The 21,954-nt window shown below is 45.2% G+C and overlaps 2 protein-coding genes across 4 annotated transcripts in view; both read left to right on the top strand.

Moving 5' to 3' along the window:
• The first annotated feature begins 62 nt into the window (after window positions 1–62).
• mettl25 (methyltransferase like 25) lies at window positions 63–8,658 on the top strand. Of its 3 annotated transcripts, XM_068586578.1 has the most exons (12): window positions 63–339; window positions 469–651; window positions 766–872; window positions 1,003–1,581; window positions 1,963–2,110; window positions 4,022–4,116; window positions 4,262–4,291; window positions 4,797–4,870; window positions 5,569–5,662; window positions 5,952–6,026; window positions 6,427–6,498; window positions 8,417–8,658. In XM_068586578.1, exons 1-12 carry the CDS (start codon window positions 123–125, stop codon window positions 8,522–8,524), a joined length of 1,782 nt encoding a protein of 593 aa, XP_068442679.1. In that variant the 5' UTR covers window positions 63–122; the 3' UTR covers window positions 8,525–8,658. The 3 variants fall into 3 exon arrangements, with proteins under 3 accessions (XP_068442679.1, XP_068442680.1, XP_068442678.1); XM_068586579.1 differs by lacking the exon at window positions 6,427–6,498; XM_068586577.1 differs by lacking the exon at window positions 8,417–8,658 and having other exon boundaries at window positions 6,427–6,656.
• Window positions 8,659–15,563: 6,905 nt separating this feature from the next.
• tmtc2a (transmembrane O-mannosyltransferase targeting cadherins 2a) overlaps window positions 15,564–21,954 on the top strand; it is a 44,882-nt gene continuing 38,491 nt past the window's right edge. Inside the window, 1 exon segment of the mRNA XM_068586830.1 lies at window positions 15,564–15,691. Within this exon segment, the coding sequence (XP_068442931.1) occupies window positions 15,609–15,691 (83 nt within the window). The 5' untranslated portion in view covers window positions 15,564–15,608.

Here is a 21,954-nt window from a genome sequence, read left to right on the forward strand (position 1 = left end):
AATACATAATATAGTGTAAAATCATCGAACAGTCTTTTCGACTGCTTACGCCTAGACATACATCAGCAGTGGACGACTTCTTCCATGTTTCACTTGGGCCTCCTTTTCGAGAGCTTTTTAACATGTTCTCCTCTTCATACAGCCTCGCAGAAATTCAACGCCGGATAGATGAAGTGCAGCGGTTTCTGTCTGTCACCCTGAGCATCGCCAATGCGCACACTGTAGAGTTTTACACCCACGACGCGTGGAGCCGCTTCGTGGCAGTGCCACCTCAGGAGGTCCTGTCACACGTGTGCTCACGTGACGACCAGCAGAGGGAGCCGGAGCACAAAGCAAACGGTAAATACCATAGAATATATATTTACCAAAAACATAATACAGAAATAATAATTGCAACCAATCAACTTGAAATCCAAAGACAGTTTTGTAAAACTTTACTGTTATTCCTGTGTCTGTTTCCTGAATCAGAGCAAACCAGAACTACATTTGGGTTTTGCAATGATACAAACCGACTGGTTGATACCCGGGAAATGGTGCAGGCGGCTAAGGCCCACTCTCTCCCTGGCCTTGGAGTCTGCATGAGCAGGGATGAGCTACTGCAGGCCCTCAACGGGAGCCACTCACAGTCTGGCCCTCTAGTATCAGCTATAGGTAGGAAGGAGTGGGCTGTCTGAGGGTGGGACACTCATCAAGGGATGTCAACTTGTCATTTTTTTTGGGTACATACATTGCTTGCAAATATGACTTTTGTTCTGTCTAACCCAGATGCTGAGCTGGGGACAGACGAGTTTATGAACGCTAAGAAGTCTCACGAGGTCAAGTCCATGTCTGAGGTGGTGGCCTGTCTGGCCCAGCGGTGTGGAATCAAACAGGTTGAGTGACATTTTAAAACTTGCAGTGAGAACCTTAAAATGCTCCGTTTAGGAGGGATTCGATAGAAGAAGAAAAAAGAGGACGTTTTATCTCAGCAACCTGATTTGGTTACTTTCTCTCCCTGTCCAGGTGATAGATGTAGGCTCGGGGAAGGGCTACTTGAGCTCCTTTCTGTCCCTGCAATACGGCCTCCGGGTCTACGGCATCGACTCCTCCAGCACCAACACCCACGGAGCCCAGAAGAGGAACCGGAAGCTGAAGAAGTCCTCCAGGCCGCACCAGAAACACAACCAGGCAGCGAGGGCGCCGGGAGAGGCCACAGTTTCGCCCCAGGAGGAGTTAGTTGACGTAAAGCCCGGACTAGATGGAGACGACGACGATGTCGTGGATGTCGATGGGGTTGGAATTGTGTCACGGGAGGAGCAGGAGGAGGTGTTAATCGGCCTATCAGATGTCATTCCCGCAGTGGAAAGGCATTCAGACTCAAACCCAGAAACAGAGGAGCTCTTCCTTAGCGCCCTTTCAGTGGACGCGCTGCAGCCTACGTCCCCCAGAGTTCCCCCGACTCAACTGAGTGCCGAGGAGAGGGAGAGGAGGAAGAGGGACAACCTGGAGAGGAAAGCTCAGAACGGGACCACCAGCGTCATGTTCTTCACTTCTTACGTCACTGCTGAAACGGAGCTCCGAGAGTTCATCAACGAGCTGGAGGTGAGCAAATCCACAGTCTGAAAAAGAAAAAAAAACCTAAAAAAAGAGTAAACGTTGAAAATAGATCTGCTGTGTGTTTGGGCAGCAGAGGTGGTGCAGGTAGGGGGGCCAACCGCGCAGTATAGTAGCAGAGCACAATTCCCACAGCAGCTTCTGAAGTTACGAGTCTGCCACAGCAGCTGGAGTTCGCATTACCGGAGCAAATGTGAGATGTTTTTTTTGCGGTGCCAAATCTGCAAGCGCGTCACCATCAATACATTTTACCATCGATCTCACCCCCCCCCCCCACCGACCCTCCCTCCCTCTCTCTCTCCTCTTCTTCTGGTCTCTCCTCTTCTTCTGGTCTCTCCTCTCTCGGCGTGCTTTCTCCTGATATTCCAGGATGCGGTCATGGTCGGCCTGCACACGTGTGGCAACTTGGCTCCCAGCACCCTGAGGATGTTTGTGGCGAAACCGGAGCTGGCCGCCGTCTGCAGCGTGGGCTGCTGCTATCACCTGCTGTCTGAGGAGTTTGACCCTGCCGGACAGGGTAACCAAACACACACAAACACACACAAACACACACACACACACACTAGAAGTGACACACAGAGATACAGATCACAGCCAAGGACAGATACTAAGTGTGTCCTCCTCCCTGTGTGTTGGAAAGCTGTGACAGTCACACTCCTCCCATTTTTTAAGGAACATATGGTTTCCGTTGTACACAGAGCAGACAGTCTTTCGCTCTTTTTCTATCTCCCCGTCTCTCTTTCTTCTCCCCTCACAGCACATCCCAGACTCCCACCTCAGACACCAGCAGCGTTCACTTCATCAATCTGAAATGAATTATTAGCATCCGACGCAAAGCCACATAAACACTTAAAGTCATATTTGACAGTAAACAAGTCAAATGTTCCGCTAAGAGTCTGGAGCCTCCGCCAAGTTGACCTTCTGGAGATTGAGTTGAGCTCAGAAACTCGCTGTTTGAGCCATCAGAGTGGATTTAGGGATTTAGCTGCTGAAAATTCGATTTTCTTTTATTTATTAACCTCTGTTATTGATTCCACATCTAGCGTGTTGTATGCTCTTGGTTTGTAAGGACCTTGCTGTTATTTAGTTAGCCTGGATTTCAACACGGAGACTAATACAGGTGCAAGATTGCAGGATGATGGACTGATATCATCCTTTTTTCACTCTCCTTCACTGCTCAGTTCACAAGGTACGAAATCGTCTAAATGTGTCCTCATGCGGTGACTGTAGCCACCGCGCCTCTGTAAGAAATGGCCCTTGCTACAGTGGCTACAGTATCGCGTCATCTCTTGTTAACGGCGTGACCCGCAACCTTCGCGTCATCGGGGCCCCGTCGCAGCCAAGAGCGAGCGGAAAATGATATCGCGGCGGCTCATTGAAAACACTTCTTTCCATGCTTCTTTCTCGAACTCCATCTTGATCTTTTAAAGAAGTGAACAAAGGCATTCAAACACACACACACACACACATACACGCACACACTTGTGTTGGCCTTACAGTGCAGTCTGGGATGCAGGCCAGCATCTGTTATTGGCTTACTTCACCCTTAAAAAAGAGCTAAAGAGTTGAAACACTTTATTGTAGAAGGCCTCATTTATGTGATCATGCTCATTTGGGAATGAAGCAATCACTTAATTGCATCATCCAGGTTTAGAACCTCTCGTGGAAGCATGAGTCCAGTGTCTGTCACGCTGTTTACTCACAACAAGATAAGTACATTCTGGCGTCCAAGCTCTGGAGCCAGCCTCCTCGCAAAATATTGGAAAATGTACGATGGCGCGAAGGGGACATCAGAGATATTTGTCTTCCTGAACGTGTGTGTGTGTGTGTGCGTGGCCACTTCAGATGCAAACTCTGTGGCCAACGTGAGGCCAGCTACTATAAACACATCTCTGTGTGTACTGTAATCTACCCGCCGGGGTCAGAGGAAAGGCCTGTCCACTTCAATTGCCTCAGAGGGCCCCTCCACCCCCTGTCAGCAAGCCATGTGTCGGTCGCGGAGGGGACGCTAACGCGTTAGCGTGTCCAGAGCAGTTTGCGAGAGCCCAGGCGGGCCGCAGCTGCACACGTTGTTACAGCTTCCTTTTGGACGGCGTCCCTCTGGATTCACTGCGCATCGGCCTCGGCAACGGACCTTTTTAGAGACGACATGAAAAGGACGGCAGGCCGTCAAGTACTCACGCTCTCTGTGTGCTCATTGCTCGTCTCACAAAAGCCATCAGAGCTCTCTTTCAGGCCCAAACATTCAGAAGCACTGAGTTTTGTCAAAAGAACAGATATTCTCTTGTCTTTATGAATCGAAATGAAAGTGTTTCCTGCTCAATTGAAGTTTCCCCGGCCAATATTTCAAATTTATACCCACTGATTTTCCGTAGTTTGAATGGCCCCATGACGTTTTGCCCCGTTATCTCCGTGTGTTCCCTCGCAGAGTGTTTGCCCGGCGTGTGTGGTTTCCCTCTGAGTCAGTTCCTCCGTGACCGGTCCTGGTTCTGCGGCAGAAACGCCCGGATGTCGGCGTGTTTGGTGAGTTTGCGCGGCCTCTTTATCCACTGTTGGATTGTATGTTGAGGGACTAGTTTTTAACAGGAAGGGGTTTTACCATACGACTACAGCTTAAGCTCTGTTTTTCCCGTCTTAACGCTCTACCATTTATTTATTTTTTTAACAGGCACTCGAGAGAGTTTCACTCGGCCAAGGGGTAAGTAAAACATACTGTAAATGAATCACCATCGCACAAAAATTCGACTTAATTGTCTTCCTCCAAACTGTCATTACCCCAAACCCATCAAAACAGATCTGTGAGATAATATCAAACACGTGCATTTACGTGCACTCACGGCTGTGCTATCTTCATCCTAGATCTTCAAAACAATCAGGCCGTTAATTCTGGATTTGTTTTCGGTCTGTGATTGTGTATTTATTTGGGCGCTCCGGGCCAAAGCCTGAAACGCGATAGCAGCACCCATTCATTAATATGGAATGTTTATAAATATTAATGCAATCACGGTGACATTGATTACTCGTCGGGGAAAAAAAGAAAGCAGGCTGATAGCCTGTCAGTCTGGCGTCGGGCTCGGAAAGCGTCCGAAATATTCATCAACTTGTTCGTGCACATGCTGACAGAAGCTCGAGGGGATAACGATCTCCTTCAGGGGAACGTACAGCTCGCTGCATCCTGTTCAATCAGGTTCTCCTTCCTGCAGATCCAGATGGAGTCTCTGTTCTACCGAGCCGTCCTTCACGTCATTCTGAGGGATCACTACGACTCCTTTAAAAGGTACCGTCCAGCAGTTTGCATCTGGCATCACGGATGTGTACAGCTTGTCAATATCCTGGGTGTTGTTTCACATACAGGTACACATGCAAGCTTTTTTTTTTTATTTCAGTGGCTCTCGTATAGTTCCTTGAGGAACATGAAGAAAGGCAGAATAGGCGGCTTTGCTTCAGTTTGTTATGCTTTACTTTCCAAACATGAGTGTTTGTGTTGGTGCTCGCAAGTCAAAACCTGCTGTTCTTTTCCCATAAAATCTGAAGCGTGGTCATTTGTTATGTTGCATTCGTAATGACTGAGAATTTTCTGGCATTTGGGTCCAGATCCTCAGTAGATTACGACCGTCGCTCTCCTCTGATTGAGTAAACTGAGCTATTGAAGTACATTCTGTAGATTTCCTTTAACGCTTAACACACACCTTCTAAAAGACACCAAGCATTGACCGGGCCGCCCCCCCTCCACCCCGCTCTGTGACCTTCTGTTTAATGACTGGCTTCAGATCAGGATCCAATAACCATTACGTCTCTGTAAGCAGCACCTATTCATCACAGTTTGCTCCTTTTAGAAGTCTCTAACTGTTTGATGCTGGTTGCTAAGGCGGGATTTTAAACAGGAGTCACAACATGAGGGGAAAGGAGGGAATGCCGTTTGTTTCACCGGGCAGAAATGAGATGTTCGGACCTCTGTTTGTGTTGGCTCCGCAGTGAAAAGCGAGTTGGGAATGTCTACTCCAAGGCTAAATCCTTCGTGGACTACGTCCGCCGAGCTCTACGCAGACTGGAACTGGAGGAACTAAAGGTCAGGACCAGAATATTTCTGTCATCAAAAAAGCTCCTGCTGAAACCAACCGTGGACGGCAGTCGTCATTTTGGCAGAATCAGAGGGAAAATGTTTCCTGGTTGTTGTTAATTTCGCAAGTATTCCAATTCAAGGCCGCATTAAGGATCCATAAGTACATAGATAACATGTTTGTATACATTTTTGGCCGATTTTTTTTCCTTTCATCTTTCCCTCCTTTTAATTTGTCCTCATGTTCAGTTTCATTTTCATTTATTAAAATGTGGACTCTCACGCCCTTTCTCTCAAGCTTTCCGACGCTGACATCCAGGACTACCACGACACATACAGACCACGAATGGGCGAAATGCACGCCTTTAATATGGTAGGTCCTCGATAATGATTCAACTGAACTTTTCGTTCCTGTAAAAGGAGATGCATAATGCCAATAAATTGCAGAGCGCTAAGTGAGATCATCGTCGTCTGCTGGGAATGCTCGTACAGGACGTGAAGAAAAGCAGCCTCTGGTTGCAGCGGAGACCACTAATTGAAGTGTCAACCAACATACAAATGTTTTTTCATGACACAAAGCAGTAAAATGTTTTTTTGGGGGATCGGCCACAAGCTGCTGGGAAAACACTGGTCATGCTGGGTTTTAGTATGAAGGGTCAGTATGAAAAGGAAGAACTGACAAGGTATGTTGTAAAAAGGTCTCTGTGAAAAACAGCGATATAAAATGAGCAAATACGTATTTAACGTCCTCTCATGTCGTCGTCTTTGTGCAGTTGAAGGTGACCCTGGCTCCCTGTATTGAAGGTCTGATTCTCCTTGATCGCCTCTGCTACCTGAAAGAACAGGTAAAGTCCTCTCAGTCAGGACGCGCTCGTCTGTCATTCATTGCAAAAAATAATATGATTCCAGTCTGGAGGCGGGTCTCTGCTGAACCTGAATACATGAAGTCATGCTGAACGGACTCAAAGCATAGAAATGAGCGCCAACTAAATTTATTTCTATGTTCCGCCAACTGTCGTGGTTAGTTCATGATGGTGTGTAAGAAAAGGCACAAGAAGCAGGGATGAAAAAAGATTTTAAACTGAACTTTTGAAAAGAAATACTTAAAACTGAATTTCCTGCAAACCTTCCATCTTTTGAATCTATTTTATGTAGGGCTGCGTCTTATGATTAGTTTTAGTATCTTTTATCTTCTGCAGTTTATTTTCTCAATTAGTAGATGCATTCGTTTTGTTTATAAAATGTCAGAAACTAGTAAAAAAAAAAAAAAAAAAAAAAAAGGTACTTTCATCTCTTTGTTTCAGAATCTGAAAAACTGCGGTCAAATTGCGCCCATAACTCTCGATGCGTCTCCCCAGCAGCCTCGTGACCCACTGAGCGCTCTCTCTCTTCCCCGCTTCCAGCTGGACTCGTCTCCATAATCGGCTTGTGCAGCTCGCTGATTGGGATTTAAAACTCGCTTCCCATCTGATGAAAGCAAAAGGCGCAGAAATCTCAGCTGAGATCTTCGGTGATTCAGAACCGCTGACAATAATATAGGTGTCGGCTAAATTGAAGCCAGCCTGCGATGTGACGTTGCATGCTCCTGCAGCCAAACACAACACGCTGTATAGTCTTCAGCCCGGAGTCCTTCTGATGAGAACTGTAGAAGCCGAAAGCGTTTGAACTTGTGATTACATGCGTGTCTGTGTGTCAGATGGACTTCCTTATTAGGGTCCTGCAATCAAACTATATCACGGAAAAAGAGCGCCGGTCAGCTGTGAGAGATCGGCCTGGAGGAGGAGCAGAGGGAGGAAGAGGAGGAGGTGATGGATGTACGTGACTATGATCCATGTGGTCATAAGTGTGCTGTGGCGTGTTCAGCATGAAAGAAGGATAGAAACACACGCAGAGCAGGTTGTTTATGTTCGGAACAAGAGTTAGGATTGTTGTCCAGAAGCATGCCGCGGGTTGCGTTGTCGGTTTACCACTTATTGAGCAATGCACACACGGTGACGCGATATCTGCTGAAAGGTCAAAGGATGAAAAAGTGACTGATAATCTATAGACTGGTGATCGTGTGTTAGCAACAAATTCAAAGAATTGTATTCCTCAAACAATCAGGGCCAATAGAGTTGTGTGTGTGTGTGTGCCGTTTTTAGCGACAGGATGTTGGTCTGTTTGATGAATTGCATATCAATATCTCAACAACTATTTAATGGATCTCCGTGGAATTTCGCTCAGACCTTGTTTGTCCCCAGAGGATGGATCTCACTGACTTGTGTGATCCCCTGAGTTTGTCCTCCGGCATCACCATGAAGTCGACGTTTGTGCTTTTCCCAGAGGGAACCACGTATAGCAGCATCATCAAGTGTCAGCACTCACACGGTTTTCCCGTTCCTCCCATTCAGACGTCATTGTGCGGATGCAGTAAAAGTTAAGGTCTTCCGAAGCAGCTAGCGTGGCCGATGACTTAGTCTTGTTTCTTTTCCAAAAAGACCGATGACTGAAGATCGCCACCAAGGAAGACAGACGTGTTTTTGCACATAAACAGGGGTCCACCTGACACAATATTTGTACAGATGTTTCTTCTCTGGGGATTCAATAGAGACATCTTTAATAGGGTGAACATCACACAGCAGAGGAGGACAGGGGGTCACAAAGTCAAGCTGGGAGGAGAATGAAGTTCTTTTTTAAATTGTTTAATACATCCACGTGTTTTTTATTCAGTTCCATCATCGTGTCTCACGGTTTGGTCCGGGTGTGTTTCTTTGTGTCCGACAGGAGGATTTATCATTCGCTGCACTGGTGCAACTCTTCGATCCGCTGCTGTCTCCGAGATGTTACGCCGTCGTCGCACTGAAGAGCTGGGAAGAAGGACGTTCATGTTGATTAACATACATATGCGTGTGATTGAACGTGATTGTATCAGCAATCATACTTGAGTGAGTTATGTATGCTTTCCCTCCTGCTTGTTTGCATTACATGTCTGATCTCATCAAAAATGTTGTAATTTATGTATTAATTTCAGCGAACATCTTGTATTGTTTTATATACTGTTTTTGATGAAAAATAAATCTCTTTTGAGCTTTTAGTCCTTGACTGTGTGCGTGCTCGTGAAAGCACATGCTCAAAAACACCTGGAAAAACTGTCAGCCCCGTTTGATTGTATTGTATTTATCGCAGCCTTTTGTCTTTATGTTTCGTGAGTCTTGAGAAAACACTTGTTTTTAAGGGCCGTTCAGGGAGCCAGGGGCATTGTGGGATTTAGGGAGGCTTGTATCCCCTCTGTTGACGGGTCTGGAAACCCCATTTCTAGGCTCGCAAACCAGAGGAAGTAAGGGAAATGATCGACAGGGCAAGAGGCGCCCTTGACCCCGGTTTACTTGTGTTTTGCTTTGTGCTTGGTCATTTCATAAATCATCTCCTCTTACATGTTTGATAACAAATGTTATAGTCTTGAATACAGACATGAATTATGGTAGTGGCAGTTCCACTAAAGCTGATAGAAAGCAGACTCCAGGTAAAGAGGGAAATGGAGCTTTTTGGGCACCAAAAACATCAAATTATTTTTTAGCAGGAATGTTATTAATTTAAGTTAAGAACGACTATTTGAAACATCACAAGAGACAAATTCTTGCAATTTCCTTACAGATACTCAGACAAAGTTCACCGTTTGGGATCGTAAACTTCCCTTTCTTTCTTTTTAGACTACAATGCGAGGTCAAAGGTCAGAGTTACCAGAGAAACATCAACTTGAAATACATAGTGTTTTTATTAAGAAAATAAACACATATTGAGTCAGTTATAACACTTTACATACATGAAAAAATAGTAAGCAAGTGGAGAAGTCAAAGCAGCCAAATGGGTAAACGTTTGAAATAGAAACCGTAAAAGATACGTTGCTGAAATATTGTAGCCAAACGCAACGGCTGACAGTTACAAGATAGGATTGTATATAGTGTGGAAATATTATAGTATAAGTATTGGATAAATGGTTGACATTGTGAGCTAAAATGAACGGATTATTATTATTTACAACACAAGAAGTGTCAATGAAGGGTTACTCGAGTTCATCTGACAGTGTAGGTGTGTCGGACAACAAAAAGGTAATGTCTTTCCTAACGAACACTCTTTCTGTCATAATAGGCCCCATGTGTCTCTCAGCATCATCGCTGCTGTGCATGTGAACGGTGTTGATTAAAGCTCTGCCGGAACATCCTTTTTTATTATTATCATGGAGGCAGAAATAGCCTTGAACAATGGGAGTGTGACAGACTTCCCCGCTGCGCAGTGCTCGTGCAAAGCACTTCCTCATATCACATCTCCCACTGCTTCTATTTGTCTGTCACCATGCGGCGGCGGCGGCGGCGGGCCTGCACATCTGTAGGCCATCCATAGGTTCTGTCAGCGTTGCCGTGGTGAAACCGTGTCCCGGAGCTTTATTTTTACATCTCTTAAAGACAGATGGCGAGGCTCTCCGCTGCGTCTGGACCGTGTTTGGATCCGGCGCCGAGCTTCACGCTGACAGCCGGCTCTAGCGGCCAAACCAGACCGACTCCAATGCGAGCAATTCAAGACGTGAACGGGGATTGTTTTGGGGATACAAGCGTTGCCTGGTTTTGTTGTGGCTGAGCGAGTCACGTCCTGTCGGCCGGTCCCGTCCTTGATGCTCGCACGCATGTTTGCCCACATGTATGTACATATAAACACACCCTGGCATCGTTCTCTTTCATGTGCCCTCGCAGAGGACAAGACAAATGTCATGATATTGCTTCCAATACGCACAAACAAACATGGAAACTTGTTGGAAAATAAGCAGCAAAAACTGTCAAGGCAACACGGTAGGGGAAACACAATTTCCGGAGTTTGCACTTAAAGGCAGGAAAACAAGGTGACGAGGATGTGATGAAGGCTCGGAGACAGAAATAGTCGGCATGGGGCATCATGCAAGGCAATCCCACGTCTGATGACTTTTCATTGCAAGTTAGGAATGAGAGGAAGCGGGGGGAAGTGAGGGGAGTGCGTCAAACACTTGGGCCCTTTGCTGTGATCTCTGTTTCTCACGGTGGTGTTTGGATATGAGTTCCTGCTGCCCTCTTTGAGATGAAAGATCATCTAAAAGGCTTCCTCCTCCTTCATGTACAGGAAGGGACCTGCATTTGGAGTTTGCGTCTGTCATATCCACAAGTTCTCAGCTGGTGGATGTTGTGTTTTGGAATGAAAGAATACACTTTCTTCTCATGAAGTTACTACAAGTAACTTAACTGGTTATTAAGCTGTTTTAATTGAATCCTGATGCCTCTGTATGACCCATATGAACAATATAGTTCACCTTAATATCAGATTCCCTCCACGATTCAGCAGGAAAACCCCTCCGCTCAGACTCCAGTGCGGCGTCGCACCACGGCCAGCCGGACGTTGACACACCCAGATACGGCTTCGCCGCTGCCTTCAACCTGCAGCCGGAGCTCGAGGCAGGAAGACCCCATGCTGCTGGAGACCCATGCCGTATTTCTGGGCCCGCTGGAGGGAAAGGCGGCCCGTGACTGTCAGACCCTGCTGCAGTAAAATGAGAGGTTTTCTAAAGCTAATCTGGTGCAGGGAAACACTAGCGCTTTTGTGTAGCTTTAATTAATTAACTTAAAATAATCAAAAGGGTGAAATTTGGTAGGAAAGTGGCAGGCTTTATCAAGCATCGAACCTGAAAAGGAGGAGGAGTGGGTTAATGAAGGCATCATTCGTAAAAAGTCAGGAAGAATGGTGATGTAAAAGCTCTTCAAAGGTCTGTAGTAGCATCATTAGCACACCCTAACTTGCACATTGTACATTCGCTCTCATACACACCGAATGGCTTGCATCTGAGATTGATCATCATGTTGTCCGGTTTTAACTGCCCCCAAACGCAAACTGGGATTAGTTATTGTTTTTTTTTCTGGGCCTGGGCAGACAGCCACCAGACAAAAGAGTGCCAGTAAGTAGCCCTGGCCGCGTTCATCATGCCCCTTCAGTCACGAACAGACTGCCAGACGCTCTGCTTGTGAGAAAGAGGGGATTTGGCTGGAGGTTGAGCTGGGCACACACGGTTTGTTTTAGATTAAAATCTGCTGTTATCACCTCAAGTCAAGTCCAGATTCAGTCTCCGGAGAGCTACATTTACAAATCTTGCATTTCACACCTGTCAGAGGTGAATCGGTGGACGTGTGAACATGTCAAGAGTTTGACTCCGAGCCTCAGGAAATGTGAAACACAGTCACCACGGATTATCCAATAACAATACTTATCCCTCTGATTCATATTTTCCATTAATCTTGCTCATGTTAGGCAGATACATTATCAAATTATATGGATCTAAAACATCTGCCAAGTCATAGAAAACAGTCAGGGGAAAACTAGAAAGACTGCTGTAGGAAGTAACACTCTTATTCCACAGCTATGATTTACATGCATTAAAACTTGCTTTGATTGTTTTTTTACTAAAATCTAATGACCCGTTTGAAGAATATACATTCCAAATCTGTAAATATCTTCAGTGGGCTGTGATTTAGGTTCATACTGTAAAGTACATTCCCTGCACAATGTGCAATGTTTAATGGATGTGACAGAAGGAAACTACAGTGGAGCGCCACAACGATTAAGCATTTATCAAAAGTTTTTTTCCCTGTCATGTAGAGTAATTGCCAATCGGTTTAAATACTTTCCTGAGTCAGGAAAATGCTTTAAATTGCATACATTGTAACTCAGTAAGCATAGTATCAATAGAAAGGCCTCTAATTTAACTAGTCAGGTTTAGCATCCCTCCCCTCGATGATGCAGCTTCAGACTCCAAAACACATCACATTTACTGCACATGATAATAGGAGAGGACGCATGAGCTGCTGCATTTTATGGTTATATGCTGTTTTATTTGATCTCTTTTGGTTTTCGAAAACGATTCAATCCACTGACTCTTTTAACTGAGATTACAGCCATTTTACAGTCAGCTGTCAGTAAATTTATATCCTTCCTAATTCAGCACCAAACCCAAACAATCTTTGAGCCCGCCCCTCGTGTTCTTCCAGAGCAGAACGAGGTGGTGACTCAGGATGTGGCACACAAACCTGGGTGGATTAGATTTGGTGTGTGATGTCTCCTGGTTTTTAGGTGGGCTGGCTTCAATGTTGATATTAATACCGTGGACGTGCTATTTCTGTGAGGGCAGGGCTCAGACCCGGTCTTTCCAGCTGTGATTGTCTGTTTCCTGCGTGATGTTTATCTGCTCGGGTGAAGTAGCAGCTTTTCCGGAGTAAATAGCACGGTGTAATTACCATTACTCGCTCTGTAAAGCTTGAAGGGGAGAGGAAATCTCTTAATAACAGGGTGGAAATACAAATTTGTTGTTCGGGACTGTCCCGTTGATCAGTTTTTTTTTCTTAAACTGCGCGTGCGAACTGAACGGGAACATTGTCTTCTTGCATTACCGAACCAAAATAAAAGATTGCAGAGGATTATATAACACAAATAGAGATAATGTGTCATATAGTGAGCTTTAGATGAGCCGTTTCCCCTGTTTTTTTTTATGCTACAGTAAGCTTCCCGGCATGACAGTGATATTAATCTTATCTAACGTTCCAAAATGTTGGGGAGGGTGTGCAATTTATTCATTCGAGGCATGTAGGCCCGTGCTGAAAGCCTCAACAAAGATTAGTTTCATGTCAAGTCAAATATGCAAACATTTGCTTTGTTGATGAGAAAAACAAAATGAGGCTTAAATGAGAAAACCCCACATGCATTTAAATCATCGACAGGGAAGGATTGTCGCTTCCTATACTATAACAGATGAAAAAAAGGGAAGCGAAGGAAGAAAAAGACATTTATAAATTAATGTAAATACCCCCAGTGATTTACAAGAGCTCTCGACTGCCCCTTGAGTCATCTGAAACCAAAAAAAGAATGTTTTACTCCGGACTGTTGCCTGTTTACGCCCAAAGAGCAGGCGATATATTCCTGACGTCGCTCCATGTAGGACATCGCAGGTAATCAGTCAGACGGAGTAAACACTTCTTCTCCTGTAATGTGTTTGTTTTGCCCTGAGTCTGTTTATACTCTCTACAGGAGCGTGTTTCCCTCGTTTCCTTTGCTAATCCCTTAATCACTTGTGTCGACTGCAAAGCGCAGCACCTCTCGTCCCCCACGGGGTCCGAGTAAAGTCGCAAAGTGGGCGTCTTACTTTGTTTTCGCCCGTGGGTTTGTTTGGGTTCGCGTTGGGACAATGCGGTTGCGCTGCTCCGCTAACCTGACAAAACCAACAAGGAGGAGGCCGTATCGTAAGGTCGTGGCGTGGCAAACGGACTGAGTCGCTTCTGACAACCCCCACCCGAAGGCTTTCGTCCGTTACAGCTGGACACTGATGCATGCCACAGAAGAACATACGTCTCAGCTACACAAACACAGAGGCCTGTCCAACAGGTTCCGTGAGGTCAAGGTCAAGTCCTTTTCTGAAGCAGGGTCTCTGGTTGCCACTGTTACAAATGACTGCTTTCGCCCCGTCTCCGTCTCACCCGTCACCGGCCGATGCCCTTGCACTCTACACGCCCCTCTCCAGCCATCTGTTTTCCTCTCTCTCTCTCTCTCTTTCTCTCACCGCTCTGCACTGGATTTCTTTGCTCGGAGCCCCGACCGAGAAGCAGGCGTTGGTCCAGCTGGTCGTCAGCGGGACCAGGTGGCGGGCTTCCACACTGACGCCCAGATGCATTCCCACCATAGGGCGAGGTACAACAGTTCATCGATCACACCTACTATCTCAGTTTAGCCTCTCCATGGGGACTCTGGGGGGTCGCTGTATCAAATGAATCAATATGTTTAATTTGGGGTTAGAATGAGATAATGTGATGATAACGGCAGCTCCATCTCAACGGTTTAGTCGGACAACTCGACATGAGTTGTCAGATTTCACTCCCACCATCATCTTCCTGTCAATGTATTCCAAATTCACAATTCAAAATGGGGATATTCCAGTTTATTTCTCAGCAGAACAATCAGATAATCTTCATTTTACTAGCAGACGTCAAGATATGGGTCTGACATGGGATTCATTTTGTCTAAATTGCATTCTACAAGTTAAAATATGAAAATTCTTGTTTTCTTGTTTTATAAACTAAATATTTGTGTTTATTTAAAACATTGATGAATATCATTTTAGATTATTTCAGTTGTAGTAGTGATTAATATTTAGTTTTTTTTAACTCTTTTTTTGTTTTACTTTGTTACTTTAAAAAACAAGAATTTTCATATGTTAAAATATGCAAATGATGACAATTAAGAACTTAAAGTTAGGATTCATGACGTGCGTAGTCTATATGTCTATCTATCTATCTATCTATCTATCTATCTATCTATATATATATATATATATATATATATATATATATATATATATATATATGTATATTTCCTATATATATTCCTGACTTCCTGTCCACGATTGATCATTCCTCTAGTCCACCAGTGATGTACAAAAACACAATTACTTATTTCAGGCGCCACCCCCCCTCCCCCTCCTTCCTCCTCCCTCCCTCCCCTCTCCCCCGCCCCCTCCAGTGCAGCTCCCACTGCGCATGCTCAGCCTCCCTGAAAACCACATGCGTCTCCCCGCTCTGCTCTCTCCCGTGCCAAGGCGGAGAGATGCGCACACTGAGGACACCGCAGCACAGCAATGCGCACCCGCCTCTAGCTTCCCCTCCCGGCACCGCTGACCCGTCTCCCACCGCTATGGGTCACAGGGAATATGGCTAACTTTGACACACTTTTGCATGTCACGGGAAGAGCGCCGCGCCGCGCTGCCGAGCGGCCGAATTGAGAGCACAATAACACAGAGACTTGAGAGACGGAGGAGGGTGGGAGAGGGGGTGGTGGTGGTGGTGGTGGTGGTGGTGGTGGGAGACCTGATTCCAGTTTTTTTTTTAACCCAGCTCCTCTCCCACGTTGGCTTTGAGAGATGATCACGGAGCTGGTGTGCACCGCCGTGGCAGTGGGTCTCTATCTGAACACGCTGGACGCAGATTTCTGCTACGATGACAGGTAGGTTCCTCCCGCGGAGCGCAGCAGCAGCAGCAGCAGCAGCAGCACCACTTGTCATCGCCTCTTGTTACCTCCACACGGAAGCGGGTGACGGAGGGAGGGAGGAAGGGAGGGATGGAGGGAGGACTGGTCGTTGCGCCTGCCCGCATGTTTTGCATGTGCTTGTGTCCACAATGAATCACTGCTTATTCTCCGGCTGCAGTGAGAGGCAAAGAGGCAGAGAGAAGCAAAGGCAAGGTGCTGGAGCTCAACATCACTCAAACAGAACTTAGACCGCTGCTCACTGAGTTCATCTTGATCCTCTAGTTGCTATAATGTTAATATTATTGCATATATTTATATATTTTTTGAGGTATAGGTTTGGTGAAGAGAGCGCGCATCACATGTCCACAGTAACTGTACAGCAACAATAAGTTGCTCACGCTGTGAGCTGGCAGCCTGCTCGGTGCTGCTCACATGAAGGGCTTCATATGCTCTTCTTTGTGTTGATGAAGCTCTGGTGCTTGTTGTAACTACGCCCGGCTCTCTGGGGAACTACAGCTAATTTGAACCGGGAGTTTCATTTTGCAAACAGCTGAATACACATGTCAACACTATCATGCTGTGGAGGGGCATTCTGGGAAGAAAAACAAAACAAAAAAAACTGTGCTGTCCTGATGGAGAGTGATGTAGTGATGAAGAGGAGAAGTGATTATCGTAGGAAACTTTCACCAACAACAAAAAAAAAACAGTTTCAGGGAAGTTTCTATGTCTCTTAAAATATCAGTTTAGTTAGTCATATCTATTCATGTGAATATACATCAGCAAGAGCCAAGACTCTCAAGACAAATCTGAGGAGAGTCACAAGATGATAAAAGACAAAAACATACAATTATTAGGTGATTATTGTACCCATGAGCCTATTATAGTCTATAATATGTCAGAAAACTGTAAATATGTCCCCCCATTTGTGTGCACGGTATTGCAATGTATTGTTTTGTCCGACCAACAGTCCAAATCCATTCAGTTCACAATGATATAAAACATAAAAGCAGTGCATATGAATAATCAGTCATTACACTAGTTGCACGTTAACCTGTGACAAGGCGTCACTGAGCCAGACAAGTCTGACCCGCTGATAGAGACATACTCTACGAATTATGACTGGACCGTGTTCCAAGCCTTTCATATCCACGAAAAAGAAAAATATGCGGTTACATTTTTGCTAGGTGAGAGTACTCGCCATACATCTTTCCTTGAGAGTAATCGCCCTTCATGTAAAAGTTCAGCATCGCAGCTGGCCGCCTTTTTAAAAAAGACAAACTGGACAGGTTGTTCCTCATCGACGCTAAAATACTGTTTACGGGCATACAGGATTTTGGCTCCTGCAACGGTTCTGTCCAAATGAATATTAATTAGTCTTCCATTATCAAGCCTTAAATCACCAGATGAACCACTGATATGCAAGGTATGTAGCAGATTTCTCTGTGGATTAAAAGAATGACCAGCGTTCAGGGTGCCTCCCTTATTCCTCTGCAGCTCCGTCAGCGGTTGCTGTCTGGTAAGCATCTCCAGACACCCCTCAAAAGGTCAAAGATCCCCCCCCCCTTACTTTGCTTTTCAGCACCATCGGTGACCCCAGTGTGTGTTATAAGACAAAGTGTGTGTGTGTGTGTGTGTGTGTGGGTGGAGGTGAAGGAGACGTAGTGGAGAGACATGGAGCGGTGGTAGAAATGAGCTCCGTGTACGCCGTCTCCAGTTCCACCGCCTCGGCAAGTGAAGCGCCCAGCGGGGAGGGGATCTTCATCCATCAGCCTCGTCTGTACATGTGACCGTGACACCGCGAGGTTGTCAAAAATCCCCTCTTGTGACAGATCACCCGCGGCGCCGCCCTGCCCGCTCCAGCCGACGCTCGCACTCCATCCCCTCAGTGAAAGTTCAGTGTGCCGCCAAATGCTGTCTATCTATCAAAGTCGCCGCGGTAATTCACGCTCTCGGGGACACACTCCTGCGTTTCGGTTCAGCGGTCTCAGATGGAGGAGGTTGAATACCAATCAGAGGGCTGACCTTCGATGGTCGTTTATCAAACGTCGTCTTCTCTCGGGGGTCAAGAGCCGTGTGATCCCCGGTCTCTTCCCTGAGGGATTAGGGCAGAGTTATGAGCAAAAGGTCAAGGCGAGACAAGGAATCGAGGGAGAGGAGCGTTGCATTTATAATTCTGACCTGGAGTTGTCTAAAAAAAAGACCGTCTCCGTTGTAGACAAATTTGTTCCCCTACGTTTGTCTTGTTGTGAGCCGAGACGGTCTTATCTGACCCTTTGACCTCGCAAATCAAATTCTCGTCACATGTCGCATGCGGTTCTTAACGTCGAAGACGAGATGGCGCAGCAGATAGTTCAAGGGGCTCCAACCGGTGGGGATGTTCTGGGCCGGGCTCTGCTTTTTCAATCACGGCAAGTGTTTTTCCTGGGCACTGCTCAGGGCGCAACCGAGCGCTCTTAGTATTCCCAAAGAAAAGCCTCTGCGTGTGAAATGAATAGGTTTTACGGGAGCTGGAAGAGCACTCGAGCCAGGCGCATTTTTGATTTGGGAAAGAGCCAAGACGGAATCTGCTGGTTTCCAGTTTCTCATGTTTAGCCAGATGTAAAGTTTGACTTTATGATTATTGTTTTTTTAAACAAGCCATTCACAGTGATGAAGTGCTAATGTATGGTCAGGCTTGTTAGATTGATTGCTTGAGAGTCGTGGTCTTAGATTGTAGAATATATTTACCGTAACCTCTGGGCTCTCCTTTGAATACTCATCATCGGGGCTTCTGACAGGTTAACAAACGACGCTCCGCATGATGCCGACGTTTCAATGATACGCATTTAATAACACCTTTTTGACAAATCGAGCGACTTAATGGGATGTCTTCACCAGGAAGACTTGGACTTTACTCCGTAGACACAGAGTGAAGCGAGGACAAGAGATAGCAGGGGCAACATTGTGAAATGAAATGCATCCTAAGTAGATTTTCGGCATTCAGAGTCGCGTATCCCAATAGGTCTGTGACCCCAATAACGTCACAGTCCCTCTCTGGAAGAAATGCATTATGGTCCCTTGGGGGATTAAAGAGAAAACCTTTTTGTTTCCAAAGAGCAAAATAATCTCTGGGCAAGGAGCCGGCTTTGGAGGGGTTTGGATTTCACTGACTGGCACGTTTCCCCGTTCTAGCTTTAGTTGTAGTCTCTTTGTGAAATACCCTCAACGTTAAAATAGTAAATGCTCGTCCCACGCAAGGTTTTAAACAAATAAATGTGCCACTTAAAATAACACAGAGGTGACGCAGAGTAGTGACTTGACAGAAGCGCCACAACGAGGACAGACATTCACAGAGTTGGTCGGTTGCAACATCTGTTACTTTTCTATTCTGGTTTCTGAGGTTAAACGATAAGTGCATCAATATGGGATTGTCTTTAAGAAGCACCCTTTCATTTTACTTTCAAACCATATTGCTTTGAGTTGAAGCGCTAATGATTTGCCTGTACGTATGTTAATGGCGCACACATTTAACGCCAACACCACCTTTTAAATATAAAAAAATATCTCAGTGACACCCTCCAAAGAACATACAAGAAAAACATTAAAAATAACTTTCTTTTTGCCCTTAAACTGCCACTTGTCCCCATGAACATGTATGTAGCACCCATGCGAACGTGTGCGCAGTTAATAAGCATTGTTGTGTCAGGAATGTCCGTGTGCTTGTGTCAACTGAGATAAGAGAAGCAGTAAATTCAGTTTTCATTAAAGTGCCGGCTACTTTAGATTTATTGTAGGCTGCAATTTAGATGTATTGTACTCCGCAGACATGAGGGCGTTTGATGTCACGATGTTTGTGGGACTTTGACAACATGTACAAAGCATGGTGGATGGTGGAAATGATAACTGGGTCCATGGAGATAAGATGCCACTCCTCCTCTGTTCGCGCGTCGAAAACAAATGAAGCAAATAACCACAAAACGTCCGGCAAGGAAACTGGCTTCGCTTTTGGTTTGAACACCAAAAGAGGGACATCTCCATAACTAGGCAAATCCCAAGGAAACAATCTAGATTAATAAATAGCACTACAGGAAAGAGGAATATATGTGTTTTTGATCTTGGAATGAGTTGTCCCTTTAAAACATAAAATATACAGTCATGTTTCTTTAAATCCCATAATCTAGACCTAAGTGCATGTTGTAATAGGGTTATGAATTTAACTTTTTTTGGCCATCAAACAGTTGGTATTTTTCATGCATGTTTTTGATTATGTTCCATCAAAGGGACCTGAATCATCTCTGTTTTCCATAACTGCTCATAATTGTTATCTCTTATGGGTTGGCGCTCCCAAGGCTCACTGTGATGGGTTTCGGCCCACTCGCTGTCGTTAATGTTGCCAGAAATCTTTATGCCTCCAGTGGAATAACAATCCAAAACACGTGCCCTAGTTGTGTTGAGGCTATTTAAGTTACAGTCTGTGCTCGGAGCAGATACATATTGAGGTAAGCAGTAGGCTAATGCAATGAGCGAGAGAAAGGAAGTCATGCAGTTGAGGTGAAAAAAGAGGAGTAGAGAATCAAAATGAACGATATGGTGAGAGAGACTGATGATGAGTGTTTATGAAGGGTAATTTGAGATGGTTTTGAGGCTCTTAACCAGATCTGCGTCCGTAGAGAATTATTGGCTTTCCGAGAAGAAAAAGGCAACCCTCATAAAACTTGTGGTTTGTTGGTGAAAGAAAACTAGATGTTACCATCGTGTAAACTATCCCAATGTATTTGAGCATTAACATGTTTTTACTTATTGGCCATGAGCCTGTCACCTTCTCAGAATTGATAATTGAGGGATCAAACTTTTATTCAAACAATCGGAAGGCGGGAGCAAAGAGTCTTATTCTGATTACAAGCAGATTTAAGTCACAAAAGCAGTTAGCGGTCAACTCCGCAGATGTTGTGGCTTTGAAACTGCTTTAAAGCCACAATTGAAGGCTCGAACTGCAGTCCTGTTGAAAGTATAATTTTTCTTTGGGTTTATAATGGTCCAACGTTAAAGCAAAGAAAAGGCAGTACATGTGCTGAAGACAGAGGATGAAATATTCAAGCCTATCTTCTTGCGCTGGGATGTGCTCCAGCTTTTACGATCCTTAAAGGGGCAGGAAAACATTCTTCTGGCAAACAGAAGACTGCATGCTTGTCCTTAAAATTGAGGCCCCGGATTTACTTTTATCAGAACTTTTTATGAAAGGTGCTGTCTTCATAAACTACTTAAACGTATACAATCTGTGCATCCCAGTACCAACCAGTAAAGTGTCAGAGTTTGAAGTAGCTGCTATCCAAAGTTATGAGTCATTTCATATTTACTTTATTGCTATTAACATTAGTTTGAATTGTTTTATATCGCCAGTCTTGATAATTATAATTCTTGAACCACTACTCAGATTTGGAGAAGAGATTTGTTAATTTTAAGGTTGTTGCTCTTCCAATTGGGTCCCAGCAATGCATGATGCTGGTTGAGGCTGCTGCTAACCCTTGGCTGCCCCGTATGCTTCGCAGGCTGCAGTCGACCTGCCTATCTGCCAAGACACGACCACCAAACCTCAGTCCCATGACCCTTCCTGTATACACACCATATGTGGAATCCCAAAACACTGGTATCCATGGACATTAGGGCGTAGAAGTTTGCCAGCACCCTGCAAGACATATGCCAAAGCCGTAGATTCGGCATGCTAGATTTGGGGGTATGGCAACCACAAACCAAAGATAACAGGGTGAAAACATAATCTCAAAATGTTCTTATCTGGCCAACCACATGCTAATTAAGGGCCTTCCGAACTGCTCAGCAGCATGGGCTTGAATTTCCACTCAGTGCACTAAACTCCTTTTGTAAGCAATTCTCCTTTCTGTGGCGTTAGATTACCCTTAGAGGTTATCATCCACTTTCACTTAAACTACAAGGTGGACTTCTAAAGCAACTTACAGCAGTTGTGGCGTAATACAAAACCAAACCCAAGCTGGGGATCACACGAAGCGCAAGCGGTTAGCTTTTCTACCTTTTGTAATCAATAGCCATTAGGTATCATCTTTCAGTGACTGTGGATAATTTTTTTGTCTGTAGCCCAGAACAGCTGTCAGAACAGAAAATCAAAGGTTGCTTTTTTTCTGCAGCACTTGACTATGCGCTCATATTTCACTACAGCTCGTATCCACTGAAAAGCACTCTGGAAGTGAGGTCAAACTTTCATCAGCTGGTTCCTCAGAGAGCTC

Source organism: Clinocottus analis, unplaced genomic scaffold (genome assembly GCF_023055335.1).
Source record: "Clinocottus analis isolate CAN_PGR_092001 unplaced genomic scaffold, fCliAna1.0.p SCAF_20, whole genome shotgun sequence".
Lineage (NCBI taxonomy): Eukaryota > Metazoa > Chordata > Actinopteri > Perciformes > Cottidae > Clinocottus > Clinocottus analis.